The 18,353-nt window shown below is 44.6% G+C and overlaps 1 protein-coding gene across 2 annotated transcripts; it reads right to left on the bottom strand.

Annotated features, from left to right (window-relative positions):
• Window positions 1-1,620: 1,620 nt before the first annotated feature.
• cacng7b (calcium channel, voltage-dependent, gamma subunit 7b) lies at window positions 1,621-9,300 on the bottom strand. 2 transcript variants are annotated; one of them, XM_056444593.1, is made up of 6 exons: window positions 9,105-9,300; window positions 6,159-6,245; window positions 5,109-5,249; window positions 2,707-2,852; window positions 1,839-2,070; window positions 1,621-1,679 (listed from the first exon to the last, which is right to left on the bottom strand). In XM_056444593.1, the coding sequence occupies exons 1-6, from the start codon at window positions 9,298-9,300 to the stop codon at window positions 1,621-1,623; spliced, it is 861 nt and encodes a 286-aa protein (XP_056300568.1). The 2 variants fall into 2 exon arrangements, with proteins under 2 accessions (XP_056300568.1, XP_056300567.1); XM_056444592.1 differs by having other exon boundaries at window positions 1,621-2,070.
• Window positions 9,301-18,353: the final 9,053 nt, after the last annotated feature.

Here is an 18,353-nt window from a genome sequence, read left to right as displayed (position 1 = left end):
CGGTTGGTTTTTGGACTGAATAAAACAAACTAATGAAATAAATGGCGTTGAGCTTTGGGCCGTTACACTTCTTCAATATTTTCTACAAAACAAGGAATCAAGGTTAATAAGTAGATTAGGCGATAATGAAAATAGATGCAGTCCTAAACACAAGAGAGCTCAATATCACGTCTTCATTTAAACATACATTTTCAGATACTTTGGCACGATGTACCATCACAAATAGGAACCGGAAATATATGAATCAAAGAACGGCCTCTACTTCGTCCATGTCCTGAGGACTTGCGTAAACAGTGGTATTGTCCTTTGAGCATTAAATGTAAATGTTATTAATGCTTCATCTGTGAGTTGTTCAGATATATAAACAGCATTGAAGCTTTAAAAAAAAATGCTTCTAACCAGTCGTTAAAGCGTAAATCGTGCTCCGTGTGTAGTTCAAAATGGCAAGTCTTGTTGCACCTGACATTCACCGTCCAACTCATCTGTGTTGCACCATCAACTGACACACAGTGCAGGTCAGTGATGAACGAAGAGTGCATGAACAAGAAGTGACCTGGGCCCGATCTGATCCAGGGTCAGTGCTGAACAGTGGCCAGAAGAGGGCATCAGACAACCACATCCGTGTCGGGCGGGTCCTCCTCCTCGCCGCAGCATCTTGCCTGCTTGATGCAGTCTTCATCCAAAGCAGAATGAGTCAGACATTTCCTTAATGTGACTTGTGCCAAAGCTTCATTCATAATCTACAACAGCTATATATAACTCCTCATGTGCAATTGTATGTACAATACATTTAGAAATTGGTATCTTAATCAAGTATGTAAAACATAAAGTAGATTTCTCCTGATGATATTTCAGGACATAGTCCACTTCTGTCTGTTTTTTTATTATTTTTTACAAAGATTAACAGCATTCACATACAGTGTTCTTATTTCAGAACTACTCTATTGTTACCTAATACTTTTTAATTATTCATAATAATAATAATAATACGTTGACATTGTGAGTTCGGAAACTGGATTGATGATGTAAGAAATTCAGAGAAGACAAGAATATATTTAACCATACCTTTTGGTAAAAAGGTATGTAGTCTGTGTGTTTTTATGAATCATGTATGTATAAAACTATGTGCATCCTCAGTCTTTGTGATCAGTGTTTTGCATTGTACATTTCCAAATGCATACACATTTCCTGCAGCACTGCAGTATCTTCATATAATACCGCAGCCCCTCGCTCTCCCTGCCTCCCTCTCCCTCCCCTATATCTCTTCCGTCACTAAACCTAACGTCTAAAGTCTTTCTAGGAATCACTTTTTTTTTACCTCGTTCCATCATAAAAAACTGAATTCTTCTTTTTCCATCTTCTCTTGTTTAGTTTTTTTTCCTTCACCCATAGCACCTTCTGGCATATCTCCACAATCCTGTTAAATCTCCAACACCTCCTTTGTCCTCGGTTCATTATTGTTCCAACGCTACATTTTATTCCGTCTGATCACCCCTCTCTCTAAATCTCACATGATCTGTGCTCCAAATTCAGCTTTTACTCTCATCCGCATCTAAATGTACAGTGTACGTGATTATGAGGAGCAAGTGTCTCTGCTTGCCTCCCTAATGCTCCCTCTTCCTAACAGGGGGAGGCGCTCATGTGCATGTGAGTGTGATAGTGGGGAGGAGGGACGGGCGACGGAGGCATGGCCATGGGGAGAGCTTGGCCTTGGGGATGTGAGGCGTGCGACCTGGCGAGGGTGTGTGTTTGGGGGTAGCCGGCAGACTGCAGAGGCATTTGGTAGCTCCCTGCGGAAGAAGACCCAGAAGGAGGGCTGCCCCGCCCGTGGAGGCTGTTTTTGGGGGGCACCGGGGGCGCCTGGTTGAGCTGGATGGAGATGTCGCTGGAGGCTTCGGAGGTGCTGCGGCCTTGCTTTGGTGGAGGCCAGGATGCTTCAGGGTGGAGGAACTTCCCGCTGTAGTCGCTGCCCTCGGACAGGCGGGGGCGGTAGAGGGCAGGGTGGGGGCGGTACATCTCTTCCTCGGCGTAGCGCTTCATAAACAGATAGACTGACATCACCCCGGCCCCCTGAGGCAGCGCGTGAGAAAGGAAGCAGGAAGAGATGAGGGGGTGATGAGATGCCACAGTGAGAGAGGAACTGAGTTTAGAGAAACATCATCTCAAAGAAGTAGAAACAAGTGATGGCGAGGGAAATTAGATTAAAAGTGACTGATAGGCCCGAGGAGTGAACAGGAATGTAAAGGAAAGGGGTGAAAGTATGTGCTTCTGATTCAGAAAGATAAGAGAAGACTTGAAGTTATTTTAGCTCATATATTACAGATTGAAAGGGAAATAAAGGAGAAAGGAGGAGATGTGGAGAACAGATGGGGAGAGAGAGAAGAGGGGAGGAGGTTAGTGTCCACTGCAACACATTAAGATCAGTGCTGCTAGTGGTGATGGGAAAGAGGCAGAAGGAGTGTGTGTGTGGGGGGGGGGGGGGGGGGGGGGCAGTGCAGAGGATTCACACGATACCTCTCCATGCATGGATGCACAAATGAGCACACACACGGACCATGGATGCCTCACCATGTCGACTTGATTACAATCATTGTACCTTCTTACACGCTCATATAACACTCATGGAAATGAAAATATATGATTTTCGTGTAACATATGTATGCACAGAGACACACACACACACACACACACTGAGCTTAGACCGACCTCTTTGAGTAAGAAGGAGGAGGCAGCGAAGGCGAAGGACCAGCCGTAGTGGTAGTTGAAGAACTGCTCGGGCTCCCGGGGTCGGTTCATCACCTCGTCATTAATGCTGGAGATGTAGAGCACCAGGCCCACCACCAGGCTGAGGCCTGAAGGAGAGTCAGAGGGCCAGATACAAGAGAGAGGAGGTCATCATATGGCCAGCTAGACAGCTGCAGCAGTGTGGCGAGGGTTGAGGAAACAGAGAGAACGAGAGAGCGAGAACGAGAGAGCGAGAGAACGTTGGGATGAGGAGTGACCAGACCAAGCTATACCGAGATACATGCCTCATAGACACAAAGCAATGTAAGTATTATTAATGGGAATCATAACAAATATATATTACAAAGTAAAGTTAGACCTTGTGATTGTACTATCATGTTTGGCTGCCTTTGGTTTGTCTTCTTGATGTTTCTTATCTCTGCTTATGCTTATTGGTAAGGAGGAGGTCAGCGACTTGACCTCCTACCTCCTGCAGTCGTCATTTGTTCTGTCAAGATTCATTTGTCAGGGAAACAAGATCATTCCTGACTAGAAGGGATACCGCTTTAGTGTGTGGTTTAGGTAACATAAGCACTTTTAATTAGGTTGATAAAGATTGCGGTCATCGTTGTTAAAAAACTGTCTTGTGCTTCAAGTCATCGTTATATTCTGGATTTTGGTTGGATTGTATGATATTGTAAAGAAAAATAAAATGTATATATGTATATATATATATATATATCATATAGAAGTAACAGGGTTCCATTTAAACAAAATCATTTAATTTCCTTTATTCATCCTGAGAACAAAGTAACGTTAATGTAATTCTCATCTTGTAATGTCATATTTTGATTACTGAGTGAACTCGTACATTTAGAATTTGGCCCAGAATAAGCTTTTTAAATCACCCTTTTTAGCCAGCAGCCACATGTACAACATTAAAAGCCTTTCCTGCAAGAACACTCTTAGAAATGTTAAATGCATGAGATACAACATATGGCCAACATCGAAGAATCAATATTCAGAGAAAGCTGAATGCTGAAAGCAGCCAAATTAGTATTTTTAGCCATCCCTGCAAAATTCAAATGTACCACCCGGCTGTCAAGCACTTATGTCCTTCACGGTAAACATTGAGTTTCAGAGGCTGTGTTGTCGATTTAAAATATAAAATGCAGAACCCTGTAGTGGAAGTACGTCTTCATCTAAATCAGGAACAACATAACAATTGAGGGGAACATGGATGTGCACCTTCACACTTAGTAGATGAAGGAAACGAAAGAGTGTGCATGTGTGTGTGAGACCAAAGGAAGAAGAAATATATTCTGTGTTTACAAATACAAATGCATATGCAAGTTGTCTCTGGGTTAAGAGACAACTATCACCCTCTAAGCACTTGAACAGCTGTGGCATCTCACTCTGAATCCTGTCCCATCAATCACAACACGGCCGACTCAAACTACAATATTTACCAAACACCGTGTCGGTGATGGCAGCAGAAAAGGCTCACGCCACTCAGCCGTCCACAAACACCACAACATCCACAGTGACTAAGAAATCGGAGGGAATGTTCTCTGAATGGAGGAGTCAGTAGGATATGAGAGAACGGAGAGCAACTGAGAGAGGAGAGGGGGAGGAGAGAGGGGGGTGACAGAAAGCTATGAAAACGAAGACGCTGGGTGAATGAGAGATGGGGGGGGGGGCAAGGGGAGGAGGGGTGAGTCGGGAAGGCGGGAGGAATACAGAGTTTAGAGAGAGAGAGAGAGAGAGGCTCAGTGCAGCAGAATATCTAACCAATGAAAAGCCATTTCATACACGTGCCCCTTAAAATCACCCTATTATTTAAAAAAACACAGTGACACTTCCAGCACAGGCTATAAACATTACATAACCCCGGTTACATAAAACCTATTATTCTGCTACACCCTTCATCAGCGAGTCAGGAGCTGTTGCCGCAGTCAGGAGCTCAGCTTCCTTCTCAAACAGCCTTCAGAGGACTGAGCTCCCATCAGGCACCTGGCAGCCTCGACACACGAGGACCAGAAGCGGGAGCATTAGAGCCACCTGCTGTCCAACAAGGTTAATTACACCGATGCAGAAGATGAAGACGAAGGAGCTGCTCGTGGTACTGTGGCAACAGAGCATGTCTGTTCAGAGTTTTGACAATCCTCGAGGGTAATTCAAAATTCATAATTGATCTCATCAAGCCTGTTTAATTCCAGAGTCAGAGGAGCGGGAAGCCGGTGCGGTAACCTTTTCTGATGACAGCCGAGGCATCTGCAGCACGCACTATAAATAGAGCCGTGACGGAGCGGGACACACCAGGCCGCTGTAATCAATCACAGAGCGGAGGTGTGGTGACGGCCGACACGAGGAATGGTTCCCACCTGAGAGGATGAAGAAGATGCCGGACACAAAGGCCAGGATGGTGCGCTGAGGTCGGATGTGTCCGATGTTACTGATGACGAAGGCCGTGAAGACGAAGAGCAGCGACACCATCGGGAAGGGCGTGGCCGTGCGCACCATCTCTGTGGGGAGCAAAGGTCACGGGGTCAAACCAAGCTGACGCAATGTGCCATTAAACAGTCGGGGGAAGTGAAGGATAATGTCTCTGGAGCTTATGAAGTATAAGTTAAGACAATCAGAGGCGGTAAAAACACGGATTCAACGTGTGCCCAGATGCCATGACATGCATTACTAACATAGGGAGATTGGAAACAGCATTCCTTTCTGACAGGCGTCTGCTTTTCACGACTGGACACATACAAGAATGTATATCTAGTGAAGGGTCTACTTGCTTTACAACTATGGGAAATAAATGTAAAACGTTGCTACATAGATATACAAATCATTGTAAATCTGTAAGATTGCGGAGAAACTTTTCTATTGGATCAATATTCTCTTGAGTATTCAGTACTATCCAAAACTGCAATGAGTAAATGATGCTGGTAAGGAACTAACGAAACTCTTTGTGTTCAAATATTAATGTATTATAACAGTTGAATATATTTTTTGAAATAATAATAAGAATACATTCCATTTTATTTTAATCCAGTAAATGAGTTAAGAACAGTATATTTTCTTCTGAGGATAATCCTTTTAAAATCACTTTCATGAAGTTCATCTGATTTCTGTTGGAGAACAAAAGCTGCAACGAACGATTATGAGTCCAAGATGACGTCTTTAAATATATTATTTTATTTTATCAGTTTACTGTGATAACAAAACAGAATAAGCATACCCTTACAGTTGAGACTGCAACAAGAGACGTGTGTCTGTTTTACTTTAATTGATTATCAGATTCAGTTTGAGGTGAACATTATTTTCTTCTCGATCCACTAATGGTTACACTTCTAAAATAAAGTTAGCATGTCAATACCCGGATCAGTCACTAGGGGGACTCTGCGGTGACTCTCCCTGCTGTGTGTTTCACTCACTGAGGATATTTGCAGTGTTCTCAGTGGTGATCTCTATATCGGGTTCAGTGAAGTACTCCGAAGCCACACATCTCCCGTTCTCTGCTCCTGAGAGGAAACACAAAGAGGAACATGTCGGGGTTTGCTTCCACAGTCAGTGATGCATGAGGAACGTTAACTACCCCCCCTCCCCCCCCCACCAAAAGAGAAAGAAACCTCTCTGGGTCTCTGCAGTCCTGCTCCCAGGTAACGATCATGTTCGGTGACATCTGGAGCCCAGAAGCTCGTCTTCTCTCTCCCCTCCCCTTGCTGCTCTCTCACTTTGTCTGTTTCTGTGTGTTTGTCACTGAGATGATGTGGACATATGCACACACACGTAGCAGCATTGTTTGGATGGTTGTGTGTGTGTGTGTGTGTGTGCACACATGTATGAGGGGCCGTGAGGGACATTATTCAGAATACCCTCTCACACACACAACTGAAATGCTCTCACACACACTACTGAAATGCTTTCACACACACACACTAGTGAAATGCTCTCACACACACTACTGAAATGCTCTCACACACACTACTGAAATGCTCTCACACACACTAGTGAAATGCTCTCACACACACACACAAGTGAAATGCTCTCACACACACTTGTGAAATGCTCTCACACACACTACTGAAATGCTCTCACACACACTAGTGAAATGCTTTCACACACACTACTGAAATGCTCTCACACACACTAGTGAAATGCTCTCACACACACACTAGTGAAATGCTCTCACACACACTAGTGAAATGCTCTCACACACACTACTGAAATGCTCTCACGCACACAAGTGAAATGCTCTCACACACACTACTGAAAAACTATATGCTCACACACACAACTGAAAATCTCTCACACATACTAGTGAAAAGCTCTCACACACATACATGATATGAAAAGCTCTCATACACACATATAAAAATTTCACTTGAAACGGAAGGCATTTCACTTGAAACGGAAGGCATTTCACTTGCAACGGAAGGTGCAGTGTTGCCAGGTCCGCGGTTTTCCCGCGGCATTGGGCAACTTTTGAAGTGTTGCCGCGGGTTGAATTTTGTGTTCGCTGGTTCGGGTAGACCTATTTTGCATGCAAATTACATGAATATCTTTCAATAAAAATCCATATTTTAAATGAAATAATTTATTTATACCCAAATCCTACCATAAACTGCTTTTAATGCTGGCATACTAAACATTTGGTGTAACTTTGTAGATATTACAATACATTTGGCAATGATAGCAATGCTGTTGGACTTTAAAAGCAGTGTATATGGTTTGGCACGGGCATATTTTGAGTTCTGATATTGGGCTGGTTTTTGGGCTGGTTTTATTGGCCATTGGGCTGGTTTTGTCACACAGACCTGGCAACCCTGGGAAGGTGTTTCAGTTGAAACGGAAGGTGATCAACAATGTGCTCAACAGCCCTTAAGCAACGGCGTTACTAAACAACATATTGGCCTCAGCTGAGACAATCAGAACACTGTCTAATTCCTCAACTGTTCGGCAGCAGCCGGTGTTACACCCCTACTGGTTTTCAAACCTACTGGTTTCCCTACGCGTGCCTGCGGTGTGTTCTCTTAACATCTGCAGCGGGGCTCTGTCTCGCTCACCAGATTCGTCACACATTCACAAACATATTGCTGGAGATCTTCAAGCCACCGTTCATATCCATTTCGGCGATTACGATTGTATAAGTGAGCAGTGCATCACAGCCACGGATGAAGAAATACATTTTCGAAAAAATAAAAATGAAAAGATCGCCCGACCTGGTTTCGATCTCTTTCACGCAAAAGGAGACTGCACTCAAAGACACGCAGTCTGTGCGCTGCGCCACTAGATATTAGTTTCAGCTCAAGTAATTTATATATTGATCCATTAAGTCGAAGGGATCTGAAACAACTGGTTACCTTAAGCGGATATGTACACTTTGAAACATGTTTAGCGATGCTTGTTCGCAACATAAGAAATGTGACTTATCGCCGAAATGGATATGAACGGGGGCTTGAAGATCTCCAGCAATATGTTTGTGAATGTGTGACGAATCTGGTGAGCGAGACAGAGCCCCGCTGCAGATGTGAAGAGAACACAACGCAGGCACGCGTAGGGAAACCAGTAGGTTTGAAAACCAGTAGGGGTGTAACACCGGCTGCTGCCGAACAGTTGAGGCATTAGACAGTGTTCTGATTGTCTCCGCTGAGGCCAATATGTTGTTTAGTAACGCCGTTGCTTAAGGGCTGTTGAGCACATTGTTGATCTGCCATCCTTGATCACCTTCCGTTTCAACTGAAACACCTTCCCAGGGTTGCCAGGTCTGTGTGACAAAACCAGCCCAATGGCCAATAAAACCAGCCCAAAACCAGCCCAATATCAGAACTCAAAATATGCCCGTCAAACCATATACACTGCTTTTAAAGTCCAACAGCATTGCTATCATTGCCAAATGTATTGTAATATCTACAAAGTTACACCAAATGTTTAGTATGCCAGCATTAAAAGCAGTTTATGGTAGGATTTGGGTATAAATAAATTATTTCATTTAAAATATGGATTTTATTGAAAGATATTCATGTAATTTGCATGCAAAATAGGTCTACCCGAACTAGCGGACACAAAATTCAACCCGCGGCAACACTTCAAAAGTTGCCCAATGCCGCTGGAAAACCATGGACCTGGCAACACTGCACCTTCCGCTGCAAGTGAAATGCCTTCCGCTTCAAGTGAAATGCCTTCCGTTTCAAGTGAAATTTTTATATGTGTGTATGAGAGCTTTTCATATCATCTGTGTGTGTGAGAGCTTTTCACTAGTATGTGTGAGAGATTTTCAGTTGTGTGTGTGAGAGGGTATTCTGAATAATGTCCCTCACGGCCCCTCATACACACATGCATCTGTCTTCTCCAGTGAATATGTTGTTGCATCTTCCTACCAGCCACGAAGCAAACTCTCCAGAGGCCTGAATGCAGCGCCATCTTCACCTCCATGCTCTGGTTCTGCTGCAGGATGATGCCCTCCACCATGATCAGCCAGTAGTCTGTGGACACGGCCACCCCCACTAGAAGCAGCCCGCAGGCTCCGAACACTGTCGACAGGATGGTCAGCGCACGGCTGCTGCACGAACTCATCTGGAGGCGGAACGAGGGAGGGAAGGGTGTTAGAGGAGAGGAGGAATTACTGTGGAGGCAGTAATGTCGGTACATATGCACGGGGGCGTGGCGGAAGGCCGTTAAGATCGGGGGAAACACCGAGACGGACATTTGACGAGCGCACATGCGAAGAGCTGCCGGCTATCTTCCTGTCTCGCTCCGTTATCGCTAAAGACGAGTTGGTGACACATCCGATGGCAACCAATCCTGATAAAGGTCAGAGAGGAGCCAACGCAACAGATGGTGACTTCACGGTGAACCACTGAACTCAGGAGAGGCTTTAAAAAACACGGAGGGATGGATAGTAAATACACACACACACACACACACAGAGGTCAGGAGAGGCCCTGTGTGACTCACACATGGTCTTTCTGTGACTTAGTTCTGGTTGACTGGGAAAGACTTCACTGCAAATCCATTGAGCATGCTGTCTGTATGCATGTGTGAGTTTCTGTGTGTGTGTGTGTGTGTGATTGTTCCGCCAAAGTCCTCTGCTTAATTTGGAGTGAGGTTCAGTATCATCAGCTTGACAAATAATGGAGAACGACTGCATGAGAGCGTGCCTGGTGTTTACTGTAATTGTAACAGTTTAGCTCCACGCCTTCCTTTTTGTAATAGTTGTTTTCATCCTGTCACACCATCTCGTCAGTCCAACTCCCCTCACCTGCCTCTGATCACCTCGTTAGTCCCTCATTTCCTTCACCTGGTCCACACGCCCTTCTCACCTGCAGCCCATCCCCTCATTAGTCCCTCACTATTTAGCTCCCTCACTTCCACTTGTCCTCTGCCAGATTGTCTTGTGTTTTGGTGCCAAGTTCTCCAGTGTTATCTGAGTATATTCCTGACCTGCCTGTTCTGACCCTGCCTGCCCTGACCCTCATTACTGTGGCGCCGCTGACCTCTTGACCTCCTTTTTACGAGGTTGGATTCAATCTTGTTTTGTTTCTTTTTCTTTTTTGTGTTTGCCTTTTTTTTAACTATCTCTGGGACATACACTGTATTTTACATTATGTTTGAATCATTTTCTTTCAACTTATCGTATTATTAGACACGACGAGCTGAATCTAGAGGACAGCCTTTAGTTCCTCCAAGAGGAGCTCCACCCACAATGGTAGCATCTCTCCATAATTCACAGACTGCACAGGCCATTAAAGTCCACTTAAGTGACTTTTAAGGCAATGTGACATCTTAATAACTGTCTGGAAGAGCCACACTATGGAAGTATTCCACCTGCTCTGCAGCCAGGTGTAAACAACCCACTGCAACAGTGACCCGATGTTTACTCTTAGCGGCACCATGACGCAACACTGTGCCGTCTGCAGCCTAAGATGTGGACCAGAGGCAGAATGGAGCTTTGACACCAACGTCTGACCTGTGCTGTCAAAAGATAATTGACATTTGTTGTAACAGGAAATGGTTTTTAACTCCTCTCTGTTCCAGTTTGTAACTACTCCGGCTTCAGCCTCTTGTTCTCACAGTGGCTGACAGGAGGGAAGTCAGGCATGTTCTTCAGGGTGTAACCAGCTGCTGCTTCACGGTTTGAGAAGGTGTGTGTGTGTGTGTGTGTGTGTGTGTGTGTGTGTGTGTGTGTGTGTGTGTGTGTGTGTGTGTGTGTGTGTGTGTGTGTGTGTGTGTGTGTGTGTGTGTGTGTGTGTGTGTGTGTGTGTGTGTGTGTGTGTGTGTGTGTGTGTGTGTGTGTTTGATTGTCATTAATTAAAATGCTGCAGATGACCAGATTCCTTTTTTGTCGTTTCTTGAATCACTCTGCCATACTCATTGAATGTGTTGTAACTCTGTCATGATTCTAGTCACATGACATCTATTGCTTCTCTCCATCCTGGAGAGGGATCCACCTCTGTGGCTCTCCTGAAGGTTTCTTCCCGGTGAAAGTTTTTTTTCTCTTTCTTGGGAGTTTCTCCTGATCTGATGTGAGGTCAAAGGTCAGGGATGTCTATGTGTTCAGATTGTAAAGCCCTCTGAGGCAAATTTGTAATTGGTGATATTGGGGTGTATAAAATAAACTGAATTGAACTGAACTCTTTGTAAATGCACAGCTGTGTGGACACACATAACATTTAGTCCCTCGCTGTATTGTCGAGTGAACCATTTGCAAACAAATGTATGGTCAGAATACATCATGTTTAGGCCGAATAATTAATTGACAAATCATCAGGCACGAAGAGCGCTTCGACCACAGAAAATGAATGACTTAATATGAGAACCACTTTATTCTTCCTCCGGTCTTTCTTTGGATGAAAAGCCTCTGAGTCTTTGAGCAGCCGACTTATACAATACAGTCATTCTGCTGGGGAATAAACTCTTCAAGATGAAGCTCAGCCTCATCTTATCTGGACAACCATTGTGTGAGACGTGACCACGATAGAAGTTGCTTCAGTTTCTATGCAGCACCGGGGATGAATAGACAGGCTGGTGAGAAGGGCAGGTGCTGTTGTTGGCATGGAACTGGACTGCCTCACATCAGTGGCGGAGAAAAGGACATTGAGTCGGCTGCTGACCATCTTGGACAATGACCACCACCCACTACACAGTACTCTGAACGGACAGAGGAGCATCTTCAGTGGCAGACTCCTGTCACTGTCATGCTCATCGGACAGGCTGAGGAAGTCCTTTGTCCCCAGGGCAATACGACTGTACAACGCCACGCAGAGGGGGAGGGGGAGGGAGATGGACTTCTCTGCATGAGTCTACCTCGGTCTCCCCTCCTCTTCTCAGCTCTTTATTTTTCTATCCCACTGTCCATCTTTTAATCTTTTTACTAGCCCATTGCACAGATTATACTATTTATATCACTTGCACACTGTTAAATCTGTATAATATCTGTATACACCCTACTCCCTGTGAACATATTCTCCCTATGTGTATTGTTTTTCTACTGTGATTTGTGTATGCATGTTTGTGAGTTAAGTTAAGTGTATAAGCTACTGGATGACCTAAATTTCCCTCGGGATTAATAAAGTATCCATCTATCTATCTATCTAGAGCTTCAGCGCTGGCTGGTGGTAAAGGGTTATACGCAGCAGATAAATCCTGTGAGAAATGACACGTTTGGGCATGTTGAGGCTGAGAGGAGCGCAGAGTGAGTTACTAATGGTATACGGACACATTTGAGGGGGAAAGGAAGACCAACCACCACGGATCCAGTTGTACAAACAGGACGGCTTAACTAGAGAAAATCAGGGCTATCAAAAGAGAGGGTCCACGATTTACAACTAACGGGATGAATCCATGCGAGGGTACAACTGAAGATGTTAATGAATTCCTATGTTTCACACCAAGGCTTCTTTATTTCTATCTTTTTCCAGAGGTTGTGAATCATACGACAGGACCAGAGGTGGCTACCGCTGCTGCTGGCATTTGACTCTTGAACAATAGTTTGAGCCAGTGAGACTCAGAGAGTTTGAGGGAGTCGCCGTAACATCAAAAACAACTCACTGAGATGACATATGAAATAACGGAAGGCACACAACGGGAGAGAAGATATAGAGACAGATTTCAAGAGCAGAGCGGACCGGGAATGAACAATCACACCTTCCAGCAGTTGGAGGATGTGCCAAAGTGGTCAGGAATGAGTGGGAATCAATCGGAGTTGCAACCCAGCAGAAATGAGTGGATGTGCCCGAGTGGCTCTTCCAGACCGGTTCAGCACCACGGACAGCACCATCACCTCTCATACACTGCACCGTCACACAGAGAACACAGGAGATACATCCTGCTGGATCATAATGAATCTGGACACAAATAAACCACCTCATGTAAGTCATGTATTGAGCCCACATCATCACCCTCTCAAGGGCTGTGGCAGTTTTTGTAGAAATAACCATTTTAGACTTAAGATCGAAGGGGAAAAGATTCTCTGTTAGATCCTGATAACAATCCCATCGTAGCGCCCTGAGACAGGCCCCTCAGCTCCCTCACCCAGAAAGTAATGAGCCAATTGAATTGGTTAGATAGGAGCCACCAGGGGGGACAAAAGGTGTAATTCTCTCCAATCTGTCACAATCTACAGACTGACATCACCTCTTAGCCTCACAGGAAAGAAAGACACCAAGAGAAAGAGGGAGTGATGGGCAAGAGGAGAAGATAGAGAGACGAAAGCAGCAGAGATGGGAGGACGAAACTATGTTGGGGGAGAGTCCTCAAGGCGGGAACAGCAGGAGAACATGGAGCAGATATATAGGTTAGCACAGGGAAAGACCTTGGCCCAAAAAATGGAAGGAGTACCCAACATGGACGCGCGAGACGGGCACGCGCCTACACCTGAGCTAAATGAACCAACCGTGACGGTGCAGCGTCTCCAAACAATCTCGCCGAGGAAGGAGTCACTCAGTGGAAAAAAAAAAAAAGTCTTGGTAACGAGTGGACATCGTGACTCAACGGGTGGGTTTGCTCGGGAGCCATCGGAGCATTTCTGCTGCGCAGCCCGCACTCGCCGGTGGAAGTCGCACCATTTTCACGGCGCAGAGCAGATAGTTGAACATCAGATCCCCTGAACAACTACATGCATGTGAAGCGGGATCTGCTCCGGGCTGACCGAGGCAGCGATGTGCGCACGAGATTGTATAGACCCCCCCTCCACTGTCACACACACTCGCACGCGGAGTTTGGAGATGATAAACACAGAGCGGGGAACATGTGAGCGGCTCGCGCGCACAATTGGTGAAACAAAAAATGAGGAGGTGCAGAACGACTCTGCTTCCAGGTGACAGTCAGCCCGACTGTGCTGTCTCCAGAGAAGATGTGTCTCTATCCGCTCACACGACACGAGGACACGTTATGAATGCTGCGGTTTTTTTTTAGTTTAAAAAAAAACCCCAACATTTTTTTACAGCCGCTGTCACAATAACAGACACGCATACATTTCAAATGACTGAGTCAGGTTGGAAAAAAGGCGTCATCGTCACAAATACAAGCCAAGAAACACACAACTGTAGTTATTTAAGGGGAGAAAAATACTCACCCTGCCACGAGAGTCGTGCGCACACGTCAGGAGCCAAGAAACCTCACACCAGGCAGGTTCGGTGGATTGGGGTCTCTCTCTTTGATGTGTTTTCGCTTAAGCCCCTTTACCCATCCTCCAAATGCGTTCACCCGATCGGTCCCAGGCACTGCGGTGGATCGGTCCGCTACTCCGGCTACCAAAGAGTCATAACGGGAGCAGGAGGGAGAGAAGTGTTGGAGAGAGAGAGAGAGAGAGGGAGAGAGGGTGAACTAGTGAGTGAGATAGTGAGAGAGAGAGAGCGAGAGAGAGAGAACGAGAGAGAGAGAGAGAGAGAGAGGAGGGTCATGTTAAACTATCTTTTCTCATCCTATCATTTATATTCTTGTGTGTGTGTGATTTGTTTCTGGTTTTTTTTTTTTCCATTTCAGGAACGCAGTTGTATAATGTTGCATTATGTTCCAGTAAAACAATAAAACAACCAATTGTACTGGTTTTATGATTCCTTCACCTTTGTAATGTTGTTTTATTATGAGTCATCTGTCATGGACAACATTGTACTAACATCTTACAAGGTGCAAAAGTCTTAATGTAGTAAGTTGCTGTTTTCTTACATTTATAAATATATATATTTATATATAAATATATATATATATATTTATTACATCATCATTTTAAGTACATTATAAACTGTATAGGCTTACAAACTTGCTTTGGCATCTGCCTTTTACGAGCTGTGGTTCATTTTCAAGATCTTTTAGAGTCTTTAATTTCACCTTCCTTATGACTTACACTGCACAAGTAACCTCTCTCTTCCTCCCTTTCCTCATCTTCCTCCCCCCCATGTCTCCTGTGGTACATGTCCCTTTGTCTATTTTTAGCTGGCTCGTGGAGGAATCCTATATTTTTAGTAACGATATCAATAGTCTACAGCACACTCTGACCTCAGGGCATGAGCCAGAAAGAAAGATAGAGAGAGAGATAGGGAGGTGGGGGAGTATGAGAGATTGAGGCGAGATAGAAAGAGAGCAGAGAGAGAGAGAGGAAGATGAGGCAGCAGTGAAGAGGAGTGATGATATCATGTCGAAGTGACAGTGAATGATGGACCGCACACACACCTCCGGCCGCAGAGCGCTGGAGGTTTAGTAACATGAAGAGAGATACTGTCATGGTTGGAGTAAAGTGGGAGGAGCTTAAGATCAGGCAATCAACATCAGGTGTATAACAACATACACCCAAAAGGATTTATCGTCTTACAAAAGTGGCATTACAGAATCAGAATCAGAATCAGAATCAGAATCAGAAACAGTTTTATTGCCAGGAATGTTTACACAAACGAGGAAATTTTTTTGGTGGAAGGTGCAACATTTGGACATGACAAACAAACAACAATCAACACGACAGAAAGACAACAAGTAATGTGAAAGTGTTTGGGTGTGTGCTTCAAGTGGTGTGTTTTAGTTAAAAGTGTATGTTACGCGTGGCGTGTGTTTAAGTTAAAGTGCATGCAAATAAAGTGGCATGTGTGTGGAGGAGGCCTCAAGTTAAAGTGCATGTTAAAGTGACGTGTGTGGAGGAGGGAAGAAGAAGGAGGAGGGAGGAGGAGTGGGAGGAAGAGGGAGGAGGAGGAAGAGGAAGGAGCGGGAAGAAGGTGGAAGAAGAGGTGGTAGTCCTGGGGGTGACAGTCAGTCAGTCCGGGTTCCATTGATGAGCCCGACTGCCGACGGGAAAAAGCTTTTGGTGTGGCGGGTGGTCTTTGTCATGATGGACCGCAGCCTCCTCCCGAGGGAGGGACTCGAACAGGAGTGTCCAGGGTGGGAGGGTCAGCGACAATCTTTCTGGCCCGCTTCAGTGACCTGGAAGTGAACAGGACCTGGAGGGAAGGCAGATTGCAGCCGATAACCCTCTCGGCCGAGCGGATGATGCTCTGCAGCCTGCGCTTGTCTTTGGCTGTGGCTGCAGGGTGCCAGACGGTGATGGAGGAGCAGATGATGGACTCAACGATGGCCGTGTAGAACTGTACCATCATTCTCCCTGGCAGGTTGAATTTCCTCAGCTGCCTCAGGAAGAACATCCTCTGCTGGGCCTTCTTGGTGATGGAGCCGATGTTCAGCTCCCACTTGAGGTCCTGGGTGATGATGGAGCCCAGGAAGCGGACGGACTCCACAGCGTTACATACTGTTTACCCTTTAAAATAATCTTATTTAAGTGTGAAAGTCCTTCTCTGTTGTATTGTAGGTTCCAAACACATCACAGACTATAACACAGTCCCGCAAGAGATATCGACATTCCTGTTGTCATCACAGGAATTCATATACAACCTATCAAAACATCAAAGATTATAATTTTTTTAGAATAACAGCAATATGAAGAACATCAAGCAGCGTTTTATTTATTTTAAAAAATGGGATGCACTTTTTTGAAAATTGTAAATTAAAAATGTGAGAAATTTCACACGTTCCCTGCCTGAACACCATTATTAGACCATAAATAACTGAAAAACAGACCATAATATTGATGCGGAGGCCATGATGAGATGATACATGATAACTCATATCAAAGCACAAACCATACCTCTGTTATCAACGAGATAACTAACAATAATACATTCTGACAATATGATTTAAAGACAATTACAAGCGTCTTTGAGTGTCGAGAAAAGTGCTATATAAATTCAAAGTATATTTATTATTACATAAAACAATACATGAAAACATTTACAGTGGAGAAGCAAGACATGCAGATAGAAAAGGAGATGGGAAGTTGATGATATTTTAATATGAAGGTCAACTTGTTATAACTCAGATCTCTATGGGATATTACCCCCATCATGTTGCTGGAGGGGGGGGGGGGTGTTGGAGGGGGAGGAGGTGGGAGTGTGAGGCTGCTTCAGAAGAGGAGGAGGGAGAGAAAGTAAGATGGCTGAGAGGTGGTTTTGCTGGTTCGACAACTACAGTATCACAGTAAATAGAGGGGTCAGCATCTGTGTGAGTGTGTGAGAGTGTGTGTGCATGTGTGTGTGTGTGCGTGCTTGAGATTGCACTTTTGAGTGTGAGTATGTGTGAAAGTGAGGGAGCGAGCGTGACAGAGGCGTGACGAGGAGACAAAGCGAGAGGCTGTGCGTGTTTGTTTCTCCGCAGCCTCACACACCACAGAATGAAACTCTTGTTCTCGTTTCAGGACTTTTTTAGTTCGTTTATTGTGATGTTCTTTTTCCAGCAGAGAAAAAACAGAAGTTAACTCAACAGACACTTAAATTATCTATTGAGAGATAACTGGTTGTTTGGTTTATCGTGTATTGTGTGTCGTGACATTTTCCCTCAACTGAAACTGAGCTAAGGTGTCAGATGAAACTGCTTTAAAAGTTGTTGCTCTTCTGGTTGAGGAATGGTTTTAATTCTCATTATGCTGACATAGAATGTAAAATAAAGATGTTCTAAAACTAATTTATGTGTGAAATAAGTAGCTGATGTGAGAGAAGATTATTAAACTGTATGTTTGCAGCCACCTGCTCTGTTTATAACGTGTTTAATGACAGCCCTGCTATCATTTTTCCATGTATTGAACAGTCCCAAGTGAGGCTCTCTTTTAATTACATCCAATCAATGCTGTGAATACGTAAACACAGCAAAAAGCATTACGGTTTAGACCACAACATTAAATAAAGTACTTGTATCTGTATAATGTCTTGAAAACATAATTAAAAGTCATATTTTAAGACTGCAGATACATAATCCGGTGCAGTTCTGGATGACATTAAGGAGCCCTGATACTCTATACTCCAAGAATAATAGAGAAAGCAATTATGTGAATAAAAAATTATGCAGGCCAAACTGTGGCAGTGATAATAGTCAGGCAGATTGGGCATGAAATGGGGGGGGCACTTCAGCTTTCATTAAGTATCAAATGGCTGCGTTGTTTCAGCTCAGTGGGTCATCTGAGGGCTCGTGTGACGGTAAACGCAGCGGCTGGGCCATAGGACCCCGACTGAGCTCGTCCACAGGATGCCCGTCTTAAAAAAGAAAAGGGCGACTTGCTCAGTTTGCACTGTAGTCAACGTGGCAACACAAACAAG

The sequence above is a fragment of the Pseudoliparis swirei genome, chromosome 22 (genome assembly GCF_029220125.1).
Source record: "Pseudoliparis swirei isolate HS2019 ecotype Mariana Trench chromosome 22, NWPU_hadal_v1, whole genome shotgun sequence".
Classification (NCBI taxonomy): Eukaryota; Metazoa; Chordata; class Actinopteri; order Perciformes; family Liparidae; genus Pseudoliparis; species Pseudoliparis swirei.
The sequence above is the reverse complement of the archived record's forward strand: the minus strand, read 5'-3'. Positions and strand labels throughout refer to the sequence as shown.